The following is a 16,670-nucleotide window of genomic DNA, read 5'->3' as shown; positions in this document are numbered from 1 at the left end:
CCGAGTCTGTGGACCAAAATGTGGCCCCAGTTGATGTTAGACTGCCCTCTACTGGCGACTAAGGCTAGCACCAAATTAGTATTCCATGCAGCTCCTCCCACTCTGTAACAGCTCACAGGTTGTCTCTCTGACAGGTTGTCATAATCAGCGAGGCGGACACCAATGACGTGATTCCATCAACAGAACAACGAGGAACACTGCTGGAGCAAACTGAATTAGACGGAAAGGATCTGAGAAATGGCATCTGCTTTCACTCTCACTGGCAGATATTTGTTTCAGGTGGAAGAGCACTGAGCGGAGCAGGCCCCGGCATGGACCTTCAACAGCTGCTAATAGGAAGACATGAATGAGTCCTGCACTGCACCCAATCTTTAGCTGTCTCATAGTCAATCAATCGCATTTATTTATAAAGCCCTTTTTTTTTTACATCAGCCGATGTCACAAAGTGCTGTACAGAAACCCAGCCTGAAACCCCAAACAGCAAGCAATGCAGATGTAGAAACACGGTGGCTAGGAAAAACTCCCTAGAAAGGACAGAACCTAGGAAGAAACCTAGAGAGGAACCAGGCTCTGAGGGGTGGCCAGTCCTCTTCTGGTTGTGCAGGGTTGAGATTGTAACAGAACACGGCCAAGATGTTCAAATGTTCATAGATGACCAGCAGGGTCAAATAATAATAATCACAGTGGTTGTAGAGGGTGCAACAGGTCAGCACCTCAGGAGTAAATGTCAGTTGGCTTTTCATAGCCAATCAGTCAGTTACGGTATACATCATGTCTACAAACTCTGTTTCTATTTTCTAACTGACATTAAAAATCAGATGTACACTGATCCTTGTACTAAGCACTGTGGTACCCACAGCCTTGGTTCCATCCAGTGTCTGACTCTGATAGACATTCAGAGAGTACACTACATTGCTTCTAACTGAAACTAGACTCAGTACATTGAAAAAGATCTTCATAAAAGAGTTTTGAAATATTATTCTCCTCTGAGACTATGTGGTATACGTGCCACAGACTTCTGGCTGTCTGGCTGTCTGTCTGGCTGGCAGGCTGTCTGGCTGGCTGTTGTGTTTGACCTGGTGAGCTTCTTATAAAAGACAGTGTAATTCCTCTCAAAGGCTAATAATGAAGTACAGAGGGAGTCTGGCCAAGAGAGAGCTGTGACAGTGGCCCTGTCTACATGCCACTCTCCAGATAAGCAGCACAGCTTAGCCACATTCACAAGAGGGGGGTGAATTGCAGAACTAAATCACCGCTGAACAATACACCTAATCCTTCATGCATGAAGACAATTATCATACCAGAAGAAAGTTGCCTGCAGATTGCGGCGTGATCCCAACAGAGATATGACATGGCCGAAGCATTTCAGTATGACATCATCTCAGTCACATAGGCCCTGTGGACTATGCTGACAATTACGCACCACACAAAACAACCCAGGAAAATTGTAGAGAATCACAAAAGAAAATCACAGAGGATGCCTGCCCACAACTGCACGGTCAGTCCCTCACCATAACACAATACCTACTATACAATAGAAGGTCACCTTTCAGAACCAGGTAGTCAGAAACAGAGAATGACAACGGTAGGAAACAATATGGCTTCCCATAGGAAAAGGTGTGCTTCTAGAGCTGCGTGGGAGGGCAGTGCTCTGACCTGCTGGTGTGGATGTCTCCTGCTGCTAATCAGACACTTCCTTCCTTCCTCTCTGTCTTCACACTGCTGCTGCAGCTACTGTCAGTGGGACTGTGTTATCTCTGCTTCCCTCTCTACGGCTTGTTTCTCACCCCTCATATCAACTCCTCTCAGGGGAGAGAAGAGACGGTGAGGTCATCTTTTATTTTTCTCTCCTCCTGGTTAAACAGGGTAGGGCACACACACACACGCACACACACGGTGTACCACGTGGCCACAGCTTTCCCATATCTGCCCACCTGACCTTTAGAAACAAGAGTTCAGCTTGTCAGGCCGAGAAGTGCGTCATGTTTGTACGGACTTTCCCAAAAGTGAAGGCAAACATGAAAAAAAAGGGTTCATTTAGTGAGGTCAGGTGGGAATGCTTGGCATGGAACAGCGATAAGATAATCGCTTCCCAGAAACAAATGATCTCCCAGTCATGAAAAATGTTACATCAATCAGACTATATGTGACTTCAACTGATTTGTGGGGACAGGAGTCAGAGTTTTACTCATGTTCCAAATCATTAGAGTACCAAGAGTTTTTCGATCTGTAAATTGATAAAAATATGAACGTGATAATGATAATAATGATTATTGACTAGATGTATTACTACCATTACGCTGCTGTTCATTGATTATGGATTGCTTTTACATTTAGTATCTATTTAATTATTCTGCTACTGGTCACTATTACTCCTGTTTACATATACACTACCGTTCAAAAGTTTGGGGTCACTTAGAAATGTCAATGTATTTGATCAGAAATACATTGTTTATGTTGTAAATGACTATTGTAGCTGGAAACGGCTGATTTTGAATGGAGGCCCATTATCAGCAATTATCAGCAACCATCACTCCCGTGTTCCAATGGCACGTTGTGTTAGCTAATAGCTAAGTTTGTCATTTTAAAAGGCTAACTGATCATTAGAAAACCATTTTGCAATTATGTTAGCACAGCTGAAAACTGTAATGCTGATTATAGAAGCAATAAAACTGGCCTTCTATAGACTAGTTGAGTATCTGGAGCATCAGCATTTGTGGGTCCGATTACAGGCTCAAAATGGCCAGAAACAAAGAACTTTCTCTGAAACTCGTCAGTCTGTTCTTGTTCTGAGAAATGAAGGCTATTCCATGTGAGAAATTGACAAGATACTGAAGATCTCATACAACGTTGTGTACTACTCCCTTCACAGAACAGCACGAACTGTCTCTAGCCAGAATAGAAAAGGGAGTGGGAGGCCCCGGTGCACAACTGAGCAAGAGGACAAGTACATTAGAGTGTCTAATTTGAGAAACAGATGCCTCACAAGTACTCAACTCGCAGCTTCAATAAATAGTACCCGCAAAACACCAGTCTCAACGTCAACAGTGAAGAGGCGACTCCAGGATGCTGGCCTTCTTCTGTTGACGTTGAGACTGGTGTTTTGTGGGTACTATTTTTTTAATTGTTAATGTATTTATTTTATTTTATCCCCTTTTCTCCCCAATTTCGTGGTATCCAATTGTTAGTAGCTACTATCTTGTCTCATCGCTACAACTCCCGTACGGGCTCGGGAGAGACGAAGGTCCAAAGCCATGCGTCCTCCGATACACAACCCAACCCAACCAAGCCGCACTGCTTCTTAACACAGCGCGCATCCAACCCGGAAGCCAGCCGCACCAATGTGTCGGAGGAAACACCGTGCACCTGGCGACCTGGTTAGCGTGCACTGTGCCCGGCTCGCCACAGGGGTCGCTAGTGCGCGACGAGACAATGATATCCCTACCGGCCAAACTCTCCCTAACCCGGATTGTGAGTCGCCCCATAGACCTCCCGGTTGCGGCCGGCTGCGACAGAGCCTGGGCTCGAACCCAGAGTCTCCGGTGGCACAGCTAGCACTGCGATGCAGTGCCACCCGGGAGGCCTTGGGGGTACTATTTAATGAAGCTGCCAGTTGAGGACTTGTAAGGTGTCTGTTTATATATATATATATTTTATGTTTTCTATATTTTCTATAATTGTCAGTACTATTATTACTATCACTGCCTTCTTGGCAATGAGCTCTCAAAGTATCAACTTCGCTGTACTGTTTTCCACATGTGCACGTGGTGAATAAACTTTGAAACATAAAACGTTAACTCACCAGTGTAGAGTCTTCCGTGTATGCGAGAGATTCCTTCTTTCCCTTCTCTTCTCCCTGGGCTGGACACACCGTGTCTTTGTCTGGGGAGTGATACAGTGTGACACAGGTATGACACAGACATATACGGAACCTGACCGTTTGACCCTATGAACAAACTAACACAGAATCCTCTCCATAAATGAAAACTTCATTTCAACTCAAGTTCAAAATATGAACTCAAAATAATGAATCATACCAGTAGTATCTAATGTATAAACAGCATAGGCCTTGACAACCATTAGAAAAGCAACAATAAACAAGCTGCCATGCATGAAGAGAGGACAATGATCTCTATTTATACTACATCAGTGTAGAATCAGAGGATCTATTCTGCTCCATATTCCCATCCAGACAGGAAAAGGCCTGGGTGTAGCCATGTGCTCACAGACTGCCAAGACAGGGAAGGCTCTGAGTGGAAGGATACCTTTATTTTCAGAGCCTACGGTAAGGTCTGGAGAGATCATTGTACTGCTGCTTGGATACGTAAATACACACACACACACACACACACACACACACACACACACACACATATTCACACAGCTCTCTAGATGACTGACATGGAGCCTTTGACCTTTTCAGACTGACTCAGGGACGAGAGGCCTGAGATAGGCTTGGGTGGTATACCATATATACCTTATACCGGGGTATATTTCCAAATAGAGTCAGTCTGAAAAGGTCAAAGGCTCCATGTATACCGTTTAAACAATTTCTCAGAAGTTTTTGAATAAATTCTAATATTTAAAGCTACTGAACTTGAGGTAAATCCCTGCAGTCAACTTGTTCTATAGGTTAGGAGATAAAGAAGATCGCAATCTTAATTTACATCTGCCACATAATCTTTCATTATGAAGTTTACCGGTAATCCCCAGTCATGTGGTGTTTCTTTATAAGCACAGCACGATGAGAGACCGGAGCTCAGTCGCTCACTGTTGTTACAGCACACGTTAGGTGAACTACTTACAGTATGGAATTCACAACTAAATGTTTTCCAGCTAGACATCTTATAACTATTAAGTTAACGGGTTAAAATGTGCTAAATTTTCTGCAGTTGTGCATTTTGTTTGCTAATTTAGTATCTAGTTAGCTATCTAGCTAAGTGGTTGGTTAGCTTCTTCCAAAATCCTAACAGCAGAAAATCCACTCCTGGATCAAGAGCCTTGCTGATTAATATTTGTCTTGTGCTTGGAGTAAACTGTGAGTAGCATTTCTGAGCTCATTGTAAAACTTTATGAGTTGGGAAGTCTGTCCTGCAAATAGTTTAGGTCAGAGACTGTATAAAATGTTCACATTGCGCTCGTTAGCATTTAGTTAGCAACCTCTATGTAATTTTACATGTACTTATTAGCATTTCTAACCTTCGGATTACAGATGCTAAGTGTTGTTTGAAAATAGCGCCCCTTGTTCAGTGCTGGTATTACAGCATATCCCGGTATGGCACAAGGTCTGTATGAAGGTATGACAATCTGGATACTGCCCAAGCCTAGCCAGAGAGTCTCATATAATGTTTCTCCTGAAAATCAAGCATTCTATAATTGACATGGTGTAGCTGACAAAATGTGTTAAAAGTGACATTTTAATATAATCTACTTCCTGTTTTGAGGTAAATATTCTGTGGTTCAACCTCCACAGAATGCCATGACAAATGACAGCCTATCCCCTTTTAGCAACGGTAAAAGCTCAGGCATAGCTGAACTAAATGGTCACATGCTCAGAGTCATACGACAGTGTGCTCACACAGTGGTGCAGTTAAGAAAGACGTCAAAAATGCACACCAGGCCCGAATTTAGCAGCTGGGATATAAAGGGGATACTTGAATTTGAGCTTGTACTAACTATGAACAAAAAAATGGATAAATTGACAATTCTTTGGCGATAATGATAAATCAACAACAGTAAACCTGTCATCCCCCACGAATGATGCAGTGCCCCCTTTGGGCCAAGCAGTATCATTTTGTAAATGCCGGCTCTCTATGGCACGACGCGTCATTCACCTAAATTTGAACAAAATCGTCCCTGTGTTGTCTGAGATGTTGTCTGTGGCTAACGTACAAACATGCTAATGTACTAACGGATGGAGACAGATCCACAATCCCCTAACCAATTTCCTTGTGGGGGGGAAAAAAAACTAGAACAACAGTAGCTGCTTTTGAAAACAGTATTTTTCCTGCAATTGCATTTTAAGTAACGGTCATATGCTTGAGCTTCTCCCCTCCTCTGAGCGCTGAGGGTGGCTCACTCACACAGCAGCCGGCAGCTGAACTGGGACAGATACTTTCAGAGCATGAGTCGACATAATGCATAGGCTATTACCGCTGACCAAATAATGGTTGTAGAACAATCCACAGAAGCCCTGCGTAGCGAAATCCCCGACGTGAGCGAAATGCTTCGGTAGGAAGAAGGCAGTGTCCATGTCTGTCATTTTCATTTTCTCGTCCCAGCTCTACTAACTCATCAACTCAAATTGTATTTGTCACATACGCCAAATACAACAGGTCTATAGACCTTACTGTGAAATGCTTACTTATGAATCCTTGAATGAAATGTTTCAAATAAATGGTTTTTTCTTATTCATCTGCATTAATGAATCTATAGGTGAGCAAAGCAAAAGCAATAGCAACATCAAGCTATGAAAAGGGACAGTTATCATTGTTTTGTCATTGTGTGGCCTTACCTTTCACAGACTTGTCAAGGGGTCTCAAAGCTTCAGAACACTCCACTTTAGTATCCAGCATTCTCTCACTCGCTCCATCCAGGCTGGCCAGTGTGTCTGGGGACTGCAGGCCCAAGGACAATCCACCGTCTACTTCCTCACCCGGGCCTGTTTCACTGTCTAGCTCCGAGAGGGAAGTCAGCTCTGGACTCTGGGCCGTACCACTGTCAGAGTCACTGGCTGTATGTAAATCTGCAGGTGTGGCTGGTCTCTCTGGAATAGCCTCCTGATGTGTCAGCTCTGAGGAACTCTCTGGGGAGATAGTGGAGGAGGATGTGATGACCTCATCGCTCTGTCTGTCCACAGCCCTTTCATCATGTAACAACATGTCTGTCTGAGGGTGGGAGTCTCCACACTCTCTGCTGGCTTCTACACTCTCTCCCTGGGTCAGACTCAGGCCTGCTAGTCTGGCCACTTCATTCTCATTCCCAGGTCTGGCTTCGGATAGGTCACTGCTCTCCTCTCCTTGTAGAAGACGAGGCTCATCCTCTCCCTTTGAGGGGTTCTTGTCCATCACATCCCCCTGTAACTCCCCAGGTGAGACAATAGGACCCCCATCCAAGGTAAGGGTCTCAGTAGCCTCAGAAACAGTGACCCCTGACCTTGGTGCAGTGTCGTTGGGTCCAGTCTGATGCTCACTCTGGTTGTCAACAGCCTCCGGGACACGGCTTGCCTCCAGCATTGAATTGGAGTGGCATTGTTCTATGTTTGCTACAGCAGCTGCTACTGCTATGGCCACCACTGCTACAGCTGTGGCTGCTATCTCCTCCCTACAAGGCAGAGAGTCTGCCTCTTCTAACGATGCCCACTGTATAGACACCTTCTTCTTTGCAGGGGTCTCCTCTCCTGTGACTGTCCCCTCTTCAGACAGTTTGTCCGCGGAGCAACTATCCGACTGGACGAGTTCCTCCTCCTCACGAGAGGGTTTGAGGTCTGTGACATCATCAGAGTGCTGTGGCCCCATGGTCCACTTCTCTACGCTCAGTCTCTCTCCATCCTCAGTTGTCCTTCTGGCTGAGTCGGTGGACGCCTGTTCCTCCCATTCCTGCCCAGCCTCGTGGCCCTGGCTGTGGGCACCGTCCTGGTTATGCTGTGGTGGTGGTACCACTACCTCCACTGTGCCCTCCGCCGTCTGATCCAGGACCTGCTCACTTGGCTCTGGTGCTGTAACGCTACTGGGTCCGTGTGAACGGCTGCTCTCGCTTTCTCCCTCTGTCATACTGGGGCTCTGCTTCATGCTGTTTGTGTCAGTCTCTCCACTTCGGCTGCTGGCTGACTCAGTGCTACCGTTAGTCTGTTGGCCGGGGTTTCCTGCCTCTCTCTTTCTCTCGTGTGTACCGCCACAATCACCAACTCTTTCAGTCTCAGACCCCCGGGTCTGGCTGCTGTTATTGGCCAAATCCTGCTCCTCAGAATAACTCGTCAGCGCTGTGGTGATTTCCTGTCTTTGTTCGGGGTCTTGTGACTGTGCAGCCTGTGCCTGATGGCGGCTCACAGCTTCTGTCATTGTCTGCAGAGTACATTCAGAGGCGGCTTCCGCGTACTCCACCTCGTCGCCATGTCTGTCGTGCTGCCCGTTCTCCACAGGAACCCCAGCCTCTATCTGAGCCCAGGGTGCTCTACAATCCATCTCCTCGATGTTGTCAGGCTCCCCCTGCCTTTCCATAGTCTTTTGAGCCCTCGTGTCCCCACAGCTGCTACTGCTGTTGACTGTACTCCTCTCCCCAGTCTCCAGGGGCCAATGCTTGTCTTCCGGGTGTTCCGGGTGTTCCTGGGACTGTGCGTGGCCCATGGCTGGCGTAACCGTCGTCGGAAAAGCAGCAGCCTTATCGACCGTCTCAGTCTCTGCTCGCCTCTTCTCTCTCTCTTCCTTGTTCCTTTTACGGCGCCCTGCCTTGCTGCTCTGCCTGGCAGTGATTACGCCTGTCCTCTCCCTATCAGCTTCCTCCTGCTGGTTTCCACAGGACGGTGTGCTGACAGCTGGAGTCTCACCCTCCCTCTTCCGCCGCCGTGCTGCAGCTTCACTTCTTTTATCTAACGCCTTCACAGAGTCCTTTACTGCTGCCTGAGCGGGGCCCGCCTCCCCTTCCTCTGGCTGGCCGTTCGGACAAGGCCACGCCCCTCCCGCGAGGTGGGCATGGCTGTGTTGGGGGTGTAAAGCTGTGTGCGCTGACGTGTTGCTGATGCCGCCGGATCCTGCTGTACTGTTTAGCTCGTCTGGTGACTGCTGCTGGAACACATGATCTCCCTACAGTACAAACAGAAACGCAGGGTGAATAATTGTCTCATTAATTAAACGTCATTTACACACATTATACATCACACATTACACACAGGGATCTTCACTTCGAGTCAAGATAAGACATGCACAAAATGTTCAGAGCAAACAAAAACCCACAGGTAACTTACAATAGGCTGGCTAGCTAGCCAGAAGATTTGATTCTGGGTTCTGAGATGACTTAGTGTATGAGAATACGGCAAGTAAGTCATAGTTCAAAGCAACAAAACAAGACAGCAGACAGAGTTGAACGCAGACGGAGTTAAATGCAGAGTTCTATAGCTCACCTTGTTGTCTCTGTGTGAGCGGATGAGTTTCTGTAGCTCCTCCACCTCTCCCTGCAGGCTGGGCGGAGTTTTCCCTGGCACCGTGTCCACCGTCAGGGTGTAGGTGTTCAGTCTAGGGTGGTGCTGCAGCGCTCGGCCTCCTGGGTAACACTGCCTCTCCTCTGCCTTTATCCGGGTGTCCGGCGAGGTCTCAACCCTGCTCAACACAAACAGAACACACCTGGTCAGAGCGGAGGTAGCCAAAACACTCAGCACTGACTCAGAATTCAGCAGCACTACCTACGCCCATATTATAACAGCTATTGTGACCCACAGGTTCATTCCCAGGGTAGGCACCGGAGACCAACCTTTCACCATTCCACCGCCGACCTCACCACCAAAACTGGTCAGCTTCATTGCTACTTCTATCTCAATCACAGAACTGGTATTTAATTCATTGTTCTATGATATCGGTGGAATTTAAAACGTAAACGCCACTTCTCCCTTTCTAATCTCCTCCACCAGTGAAACCAGTTCTACTGAGTTACAAAGAGGAACAAAAAAACTAAGAAAAGAGATCAAACATAGCCGTGCTAAAATGACGCTTTCTGCATGGACCTATTCTAAACGCCTCTTGTAATGGCTAAATCCTGGGAGGGACTTTAGTAGTGTATTGTCCTGCTGACTCTGGGTGTGAGTCTCTCTCTGCCTGGGTTGAGTCATCTGTTCTACTCTCTCACAATGAGTGGAACTGACTCTAATCGACTCAGGGGTGATGATGTCACCACTGGTAAGCTCCGGTGAGAAGGACACAAAACCAAAACAATCTGATGGAAACAAAGGGCATGAGGGAGTCATTCAGTAAATGGATTGGATTAGTAAGATTCCAACCCCTGGTGACAGGAGTGCAGACCTGGGTTCAAATACTATTTGAAATCATTTCCAATACTTTATTCCATGCTTGATTGAGCTTGCCCGGCTTAACGGACCAATAGAATAGTTCCAAAATCCTGCTCCATATCCCACTCCAAGCAGGCTACAGCAAAAACTCAATGGTTGGAAATAGTATTTGAGCCTTGGTCTGCAGGAGCGATGAGATCAGAGGCTGTTCTCACCTGCCTCTTGGCGCTCGGTGCCAGCACAGGGCTGAATGGGTCTCCATGGCAACCCCCTAACATCATTCACTGGGGAATGAAAGGCAGGACACGGCACGGGGGAAGAACACAACAGAGCCACGTTGTGGGACCTGAGTAGGGAACCCGAATGCAGCCAGGACCCAGGCTCAATCTTGGGAGCCAGGGGAGAGAGCTTTTAACAACACACAGTTGCCATGAAGACAACTGTACTATAAACGGGTTTTTTTTTCTCCTTTGTTAATGGTATTTAACCTAACCAGCTTAGTCCTACAGCCAGCGGGTGGAATGTACACAACTATGCTGTTGGGATTCAGCCATGACATCTAACTGTTCTCCTGTGCCAAATAAACAGCCGGCTGTCCCTGACCTGAACTAATCCTGTCTCAGAGCATTTAACGTCAGAAGCCAGGTGACTCAATCTCTCCACTCCCAGCTTAACTCATTTCAGGAAACTTTCCACAACTCTCCCGAAAACAACACCGAACAACAGCCTCCCCAACGACACCAAGCAACATCAGAGAGATGAACATGGGTTGGTGTCTATGTGACTGGTGTAACTGTTACATGCAGACGAGGAAGCGCAGGAAGAGTGGGTACGGAGAAATCCCTGGTCTAGTCTAGTGAAAACAGTTGCTTTGTTCTCCTCTGTAACACACACAGTGCCTCTGAGGAGCTCCCGCTAGTGCTGCTCTCTCTCTCTCGCTCTCCTACGGTGATCGGGTTTCACAGCCTCCACCAACCCAGGTCGAAAGAGACCCGACAGAGACCGTTGACCCAGGGGACAGTAAAGCAGTCTGTGTGCCGCAGATAGAGAGACACCAGGCGGTGTTGGGGCCTGAGAGTGTCCCTATGACCCGGTCTCTACTGGTCCACGCAGGTCCAGCACGTCCCTGTCTGGGACTAGGTGACATCTGAACCTCAATGTCATAGAGAGAGAAAAGTGACCTCTGGTGAACTCTGTAATGAGGTCAACCGTATGTGCTCAGCTGGAGAACAGATCAGCACTGTGTCACGGACGACACTGATGGTAAAAGCAGGTAAGCAAACTGGTTTGGTGAGGTGCTAGTTGAGGCTGTGGCTGGGAGCAAATTATCTCTATTAGATAAATTGGAAATGGAGTTTCTATAGTAGTTCCATGAAACCACTGTTTCCCACCATCTTCACGACAATTTTTTTCTGTGGTAAATCTGTCATCTGTGTTTGGGGGATGTAACCTACTGGTGCTGCCGAGTTAACATTGGTCTAGTTTTGAAACCAAAATGTTGGCTGGGCGATTTTTTTTCTTGTGTTATTTTATAGCTCAGATGTGTGAGCACATGTAACCAATCCCATACAGCTGGTACAGCCTGTGAGACCACAGAGTAGCGTACGAGCTGTCGTCCAACACGTTAACGTCCCCTCCTGATTCTAAAACAGTACAAATTAAAAAGACAGACCTCAAATGTATGTCATCATGAGGCGCCAGCTAGGTACATTTTGTGATTTTTGTCCCACAAAGACGACCAAATACTGGTCTGGCTTGACGTACTTAAAAGTGCATATAGCGTTGGACTCTGTGCTGACAGCAGCAGTTTAGAGCGAAGCTGCAGAGTTCATCCTTGGTCTGTCTGCTTGTCTCTGTGTTCCCCAAACACTCCAAACACATTTCAACATCCCCAGCTCCTAACTAACCAGAGCTGTTCCCATTCCCACGGTTACATAAAGACACCTCTCGCTGGTTTGGATCCCAAATCCTAATGAGCTCGCTTGAAATTCTTGCCTATTCATCTGTAGGAATGCAAAAATATGTGTTAACGAAAAGGGCGACGAAGAGCTACCTAACGACTTGAGAGCAACTAAATGCTGTGGAGAGGGTTGTGCATTTCATTCACAAACAACATTCTGAAAACAGCAGAATATATTTTGAAGACACGGTTTCTTTAACAGGTTCTGCTTTTCTTTCACACGTACCTGAGGTAGTAGAAATGACTGGCTGGCTAGCTTACTCCTATAGAAGCATAGCAATCGTGTATCTTAAGGTTATCACTACTGTTGTAAAGGTTGTTCATATTTAGGCCCCGTGTGAAGTATATAGGATGGGACACAGGTGAGTACTTACCCAGTGAAGAGCTGCTGTAGCTGTCCGTGGCCCCTCTTCTCTGCCACGCTGACTGGTGTGGAGCCCTGCTTGTTGGGCAGTCTGAGAGCCTCTCTGCCTCCTGGCTGCTGGAGAAGAAACAGGGCCACCTTCCGCAGACCGCGCCGAGCCGCAAAGTGCAGGAGGGTCTCGTGTGGACCGGGCTCAGCTGAACGGGACACACAGGGAGGGAGAGTTACACTGGGCTCAGCGACGGTCAACAGTTCCAGTCCTCTCACTAGAACACGACACACATGCAACGATGTGCTGCCAGCAGGCATCCAACAACACTCCAGCTTCTGCTTAATAGCCGACGTGTTTACTCTGCCACTGTGTGATCAGTAACCTGTTTGGCAGTGCAGTATGTTCACGTGTAAATCCCTAAGTGCATTTTCAGGCATGCACGGGCCGAGCGCCTCCCTCTCTCCCCTCTCCCTAACTCCTCCCACCTTTGCTATAAGCCTGAAGTGATAGCCCTGTCAGAGTCCCGCCCTCCTAACCTGTGTGACCCACTGTCCTGTCTGAGTCATGTGTCTAATAACCCCGCCCCTTTTCCCCTCTCACCCCTCCCACTGGTCAGACTGCTGAGCCTCTGCTTCAATACACACTGAACCAGCCGGAAGGCCTGACACGGAGGTGTGTCTTTTACAACAAACCATACAGCTACAGTCCCATTTCAGTGTGGGTAATTAAGTCGTATGGAGACTTTCTCCCAACGCAAGACTACTCACAATGGTGTATTAGGAGATTATCTGCAATGTTACAGGTGGCTCTATTCCGAGAGCAGAGAGCCTCGTCGACCGGGCGGTCACCATTACTATCCCAGCAGTACGAGGACACACAGTGGGAGGATTGTTCTACTTTGGTTAATGAGAGTCTGGGAAAGAGACTGCCCTGGTTTCAACGGCACACTGGGAATTCAACAAACCAATTTGGAGCCCCCATAAAAAGAGGTGTTGCACAAAAAGGAGTCCTACTAGAAACGTAATCCGGTGCTGAGGAGTTGGGGATTAGGTCGTAGCGGAGCTGAGGGTACTAATTTAACACCGTTTGCACCAGGTCTGACACCAGGAGTCTACGTTTGAAGCAGATCATTTGAATGACTGCTGCACATCAGAGCAGACCAGAGTAGTGAAATGCTGTCAGAGAAAAGGCAAGTAAAACAAGAAGCACGTACTCTATTGCATCACACGGACAAACATACGCAATACAATACAAAACAAATGGCAGGTTAGCTGGTTTGTAACATTGATGGGAAACTATCCAATGTGAAAAGGAAAATCAACCCTTGTCCTGACCTCTACTAGACTCAGTTCAGTACATCTGATTTGCAGAAACACGGAGACAATATGAGCATGGGCCGCCATTTCCTCTCCGTCAGCCACATTCTATGGTAGGACTCAGCGTATTCACTCCAGCCACTTACAGGAGGAGGGAGAGACCCTAACAAATCAGATTTTCCACCAGCGCTGGATTCTCATGGCTGCTTCTCTCCCACAAACCCTCAGTATAACTGCTACGCGAAGCTCTGGAATGCTAGCAGATCCTCTGTTGGCATTTAGAGTGTTGGCAGTCGATGTGACAAGGGATAAAATATGCCTTTAGGAGTTTTACTGCATTTTTTCATGATAATAATGGCCCTCTGTGCTTTATTTCAACCAGAATGAGTTGTTGGCTGGGGCTGGGCACTGGGGCCGGGCACTGGGGCCGGGCAGTGCCAGCAGAGCCAGTAGAGAGAGAGAGCCTCTGGACCTAAGGCCCGCTAGTTCCAGGGCTCACCGCCTGTCGTCCAGGTACCCGGGACCAGCTTCAGGAAATGCCAGGGCTGGAGAAGGCATTACACAGCTGGCCCACTCAACCGTTGGGGAGAGGAATTTAACCTGGCTGCAGGATCATCTTTTTTCAAACATCAGAGAGTTTTGGAATCAAATATTATCAGGGGCCTCAGGTCACAGTGGAACCGGAGGAGATGCAAAGCAGAGGAAATAGGCAGAGTCACATGTCCCACCTCATAAAGGACTGCAGTGCTTTCGTCTGAGTGCACGTCAGGCCCAGAACCACTTGAAACATATAAACCAGTCAATCTGACAGGTGTTTCTAGGTCACCATACATTGTTGGCTAGTTCTGTACATTGTTGCTGGGCAGATATCTCTGCCAAATCACTGAGCTCTTACAAGCTCAATCCCCGAGCAAAAAGGGACAGACGTCATTCAGATACTACAGATCCCAAAAGGTTTAATAGGATATATCTTTCACTGAGAGGCCAAGATCAAGTAGTCCTTTAAAGAGGCTGATGGGATAAAAAAAAAATTAAAGCCTGGAGGAGGGGCACTCTCAGTCTTTAAGCTCTCAACATTTTTTGTGTTCCTCTTATCTATGCCTGACAGAGGCACATGGTAACATCACAACAGGACATCTGCTAGCCATAACAGCCATCAGTGGCTCAGCATGGCCTCCATCCTCCACATTCTGACAGCATGCACGATGCGTAACTAACATTAAAGCATTAAACACATTCTGTTAGTATGACAATCTGTCATCAGTCAAAGCAAAATACAAAGACAGTAGACGCCCAGATGCAGACATGCATAAAAAGCATATGGGCTCTAGATTTCAGTGAATTTGAATGAGACCGTATGTTTCAACAACACTCAATTTGGTGTTCCAAATGACCTGCAGGAGCCTATAGTTTTCATGTTGGGTCCTGTACTATTAAATGGCTCTATAGGGCCATACATTCCAACCGATCTTTCTTTAATTCCCGGTGCAGAGAGAGAGCGAGAGAGAGAGGTAGAGAGAGAGGTAAGAGAGAGAGAGAGAGTGAGAGGTAGAGAGAGAGAGGTAGAGAGAGAGAGAGAGAGAGAGAGAGAAAGTGTGAGAGAGAAAGTGAGAGAGAGAGAGAGAGAGCGCGAGAGAGAGAGTGTGAGAGAGAATGTGAGAGAGAGAGGTAGAGAGAGAGTGAGAGAGAGTGAATGTGAGAGAGAGAGGTAGAGAGAGAGAGTGAGAGAGAGTGAGTGAGAGAGAGAGAGAGGTAGAAAGAGAGAGGGGGGGAGAGAAAAAGAGGAGAAAGAACACTAACACTCTACTGACAAGAACAGGCGTACAGGCTCCAAATGTAACAAGCATCAGTCAGCTGTGACCAGAGCCCCCGACATGTATCCCAACAATCCCCTTTGAGCTCCAGAACAAGTCCCAGGCTCTGGTTAATAGACCAAATAAACACTGTTGGTTACTGCCCACTTCTTCATTGGGTGGGAATGTTTGTTTTTAGCATATCTGACATTGCGTTCCTGACTTATGAAGACCCAATAGGAGCAGAAAACAGAAACACAGAGGAGGAAATAAAGTGGATCTAAACTCAGCCGGAGAGCCCAGCCAAGAACATCAGGAGGGAGGACTGGAGCTATCCCAGGGGACACTGGGGCATGATGGCAACCTCCCTCTCTCAGATAGAGCCCTTCCTCTCCTCACTAGGGCAGTCCTTTCTGGTCAGACTCTCACTCCTCTCACTGTCAGGATTCCTGTGTGCCAATTAACAGAATCACTGCAGTGGGATTGAAATGTCAGAGCCCCCCCCCCCAAAAAAAAACACAAGGCAACAAAGTGATCTCTGATTGGTCGTTACCACGACCGGCTCTTTCTCCGGAGGCCGTGAGTGGCTGGAGCAGATTTTATGCATGCCCGGGAGGAGGAGCTGAAGTATCGTTAGTGAACCACCCGGTGGGCGCGCTCCACTACTCATTCAGTAGAACGGGAACCCGGCCAAATCATCTCTCAGTTCGGGAGGAAGGGAACAAATGTTTCTCAGTCTACTTAATTACCTCACTGAGGCGTGAACCGAACACGGCAGCACATACTGTATGAAATCTACAGGCACATTAAGAGGGAATAAAGCAGATCACACCGTGAGAAGCACTCAAAAATAGGTCCACGGTGACACACAAAGCGGAGACCCTACCCCTACTCACCTATGCTGTTGTCCAGGTTGATACCTGGCGGTGTGCCCACGTGTGTACCCAGGACGCTCCACCCCTGGGGCAGGGCCAGGTGTCTAAGGGCCAGGGAGAGGCTGTCGTCCAGCCGCTCACACTCCTGCAGCGGGATCTGGCACTCGTCCAGCAGCAGCGCCTCCTCCAGACCGTCGGCCTGCCCCGCAGCGCTCACCAGGAACTGGGCCATGTCGAAGGCCAGGTCCTGGACGAACTGGAAGCGTTCCTCAGCCACGGGGTCCACGGAGCCGCCAGGCCGCGCCGAGCACAGCGTGACCTGCACCGACTCAGAGCAGTCATGGGCTAGGAAAGAGATGGAAGAGAAGGGGTT

The 16,670-nt window shown here is 47.7% G+C and overlaps 1 protein-coding gene across 9 annotated transcripts in view; it reads right to left on the bottom strand.

Annotated features, from left to right (window-relative positions):
- The window catches only part of akap13 (A-kinase anchoring protein 13), a 95,906-nt gene that overhangs the window by 40,257 nt on the left and 38,979 nt on the right, over nucleotides 1–16,670 (bottom strand). For all 9 annotated transcript variants that reach the window (XM_020456351.2, XM_020456349.2, XM_020456352.2 and 6 more), the window contains exons 4-8: nucleotides 16,319–16,642; nucleotides 12,332–12,518; nucleotides 9,119–9,314; nucleotides 6,515–8,801; nucleotides 3,803–3,882 (exon numbers count right to left, since the gene is read on the bottom strand). In XM_020456351.2, coding sequence (XP_020311940.1) covers nucleotides 3,803–3,882; nucleotides 6,515–8,801; nucleotides 9,119–9,314; nucleotides 12,332–12,518; nucleotides 16,319–16,642 — 3,074 coding nt within the window. The remainder of the gene's footprint in view (nucleotides 1–3,802; nucleotides 3,883–6,514; nucleotides 8,802–9,118; nucleotides 9,315–12,331; nucleotides 12,519–16,318; nucleotides 16,643–16,670) is intronic.

Source organism: Oncorhynchus kisutch, linkage group LG22, assembly GCF_002021735.2.
Source record: "Oncorhynchus kisutch isolate 150728-3 linkage group LG22, Okis_V2, whole genome shotgun sequence".
In the NCBI taxonomy this organism is placed as follows: Eukaryota; Metazoa; Chordata; class Actinopteri; order Salmoniformes; family Salmonidae; genus Oncorhynchus; species Oncorhynchus kisutch.
Note: the sequence above shows the minus strand (reverse complement) of the source record. Positions and strands in the feature narration are given on the sequence as shown.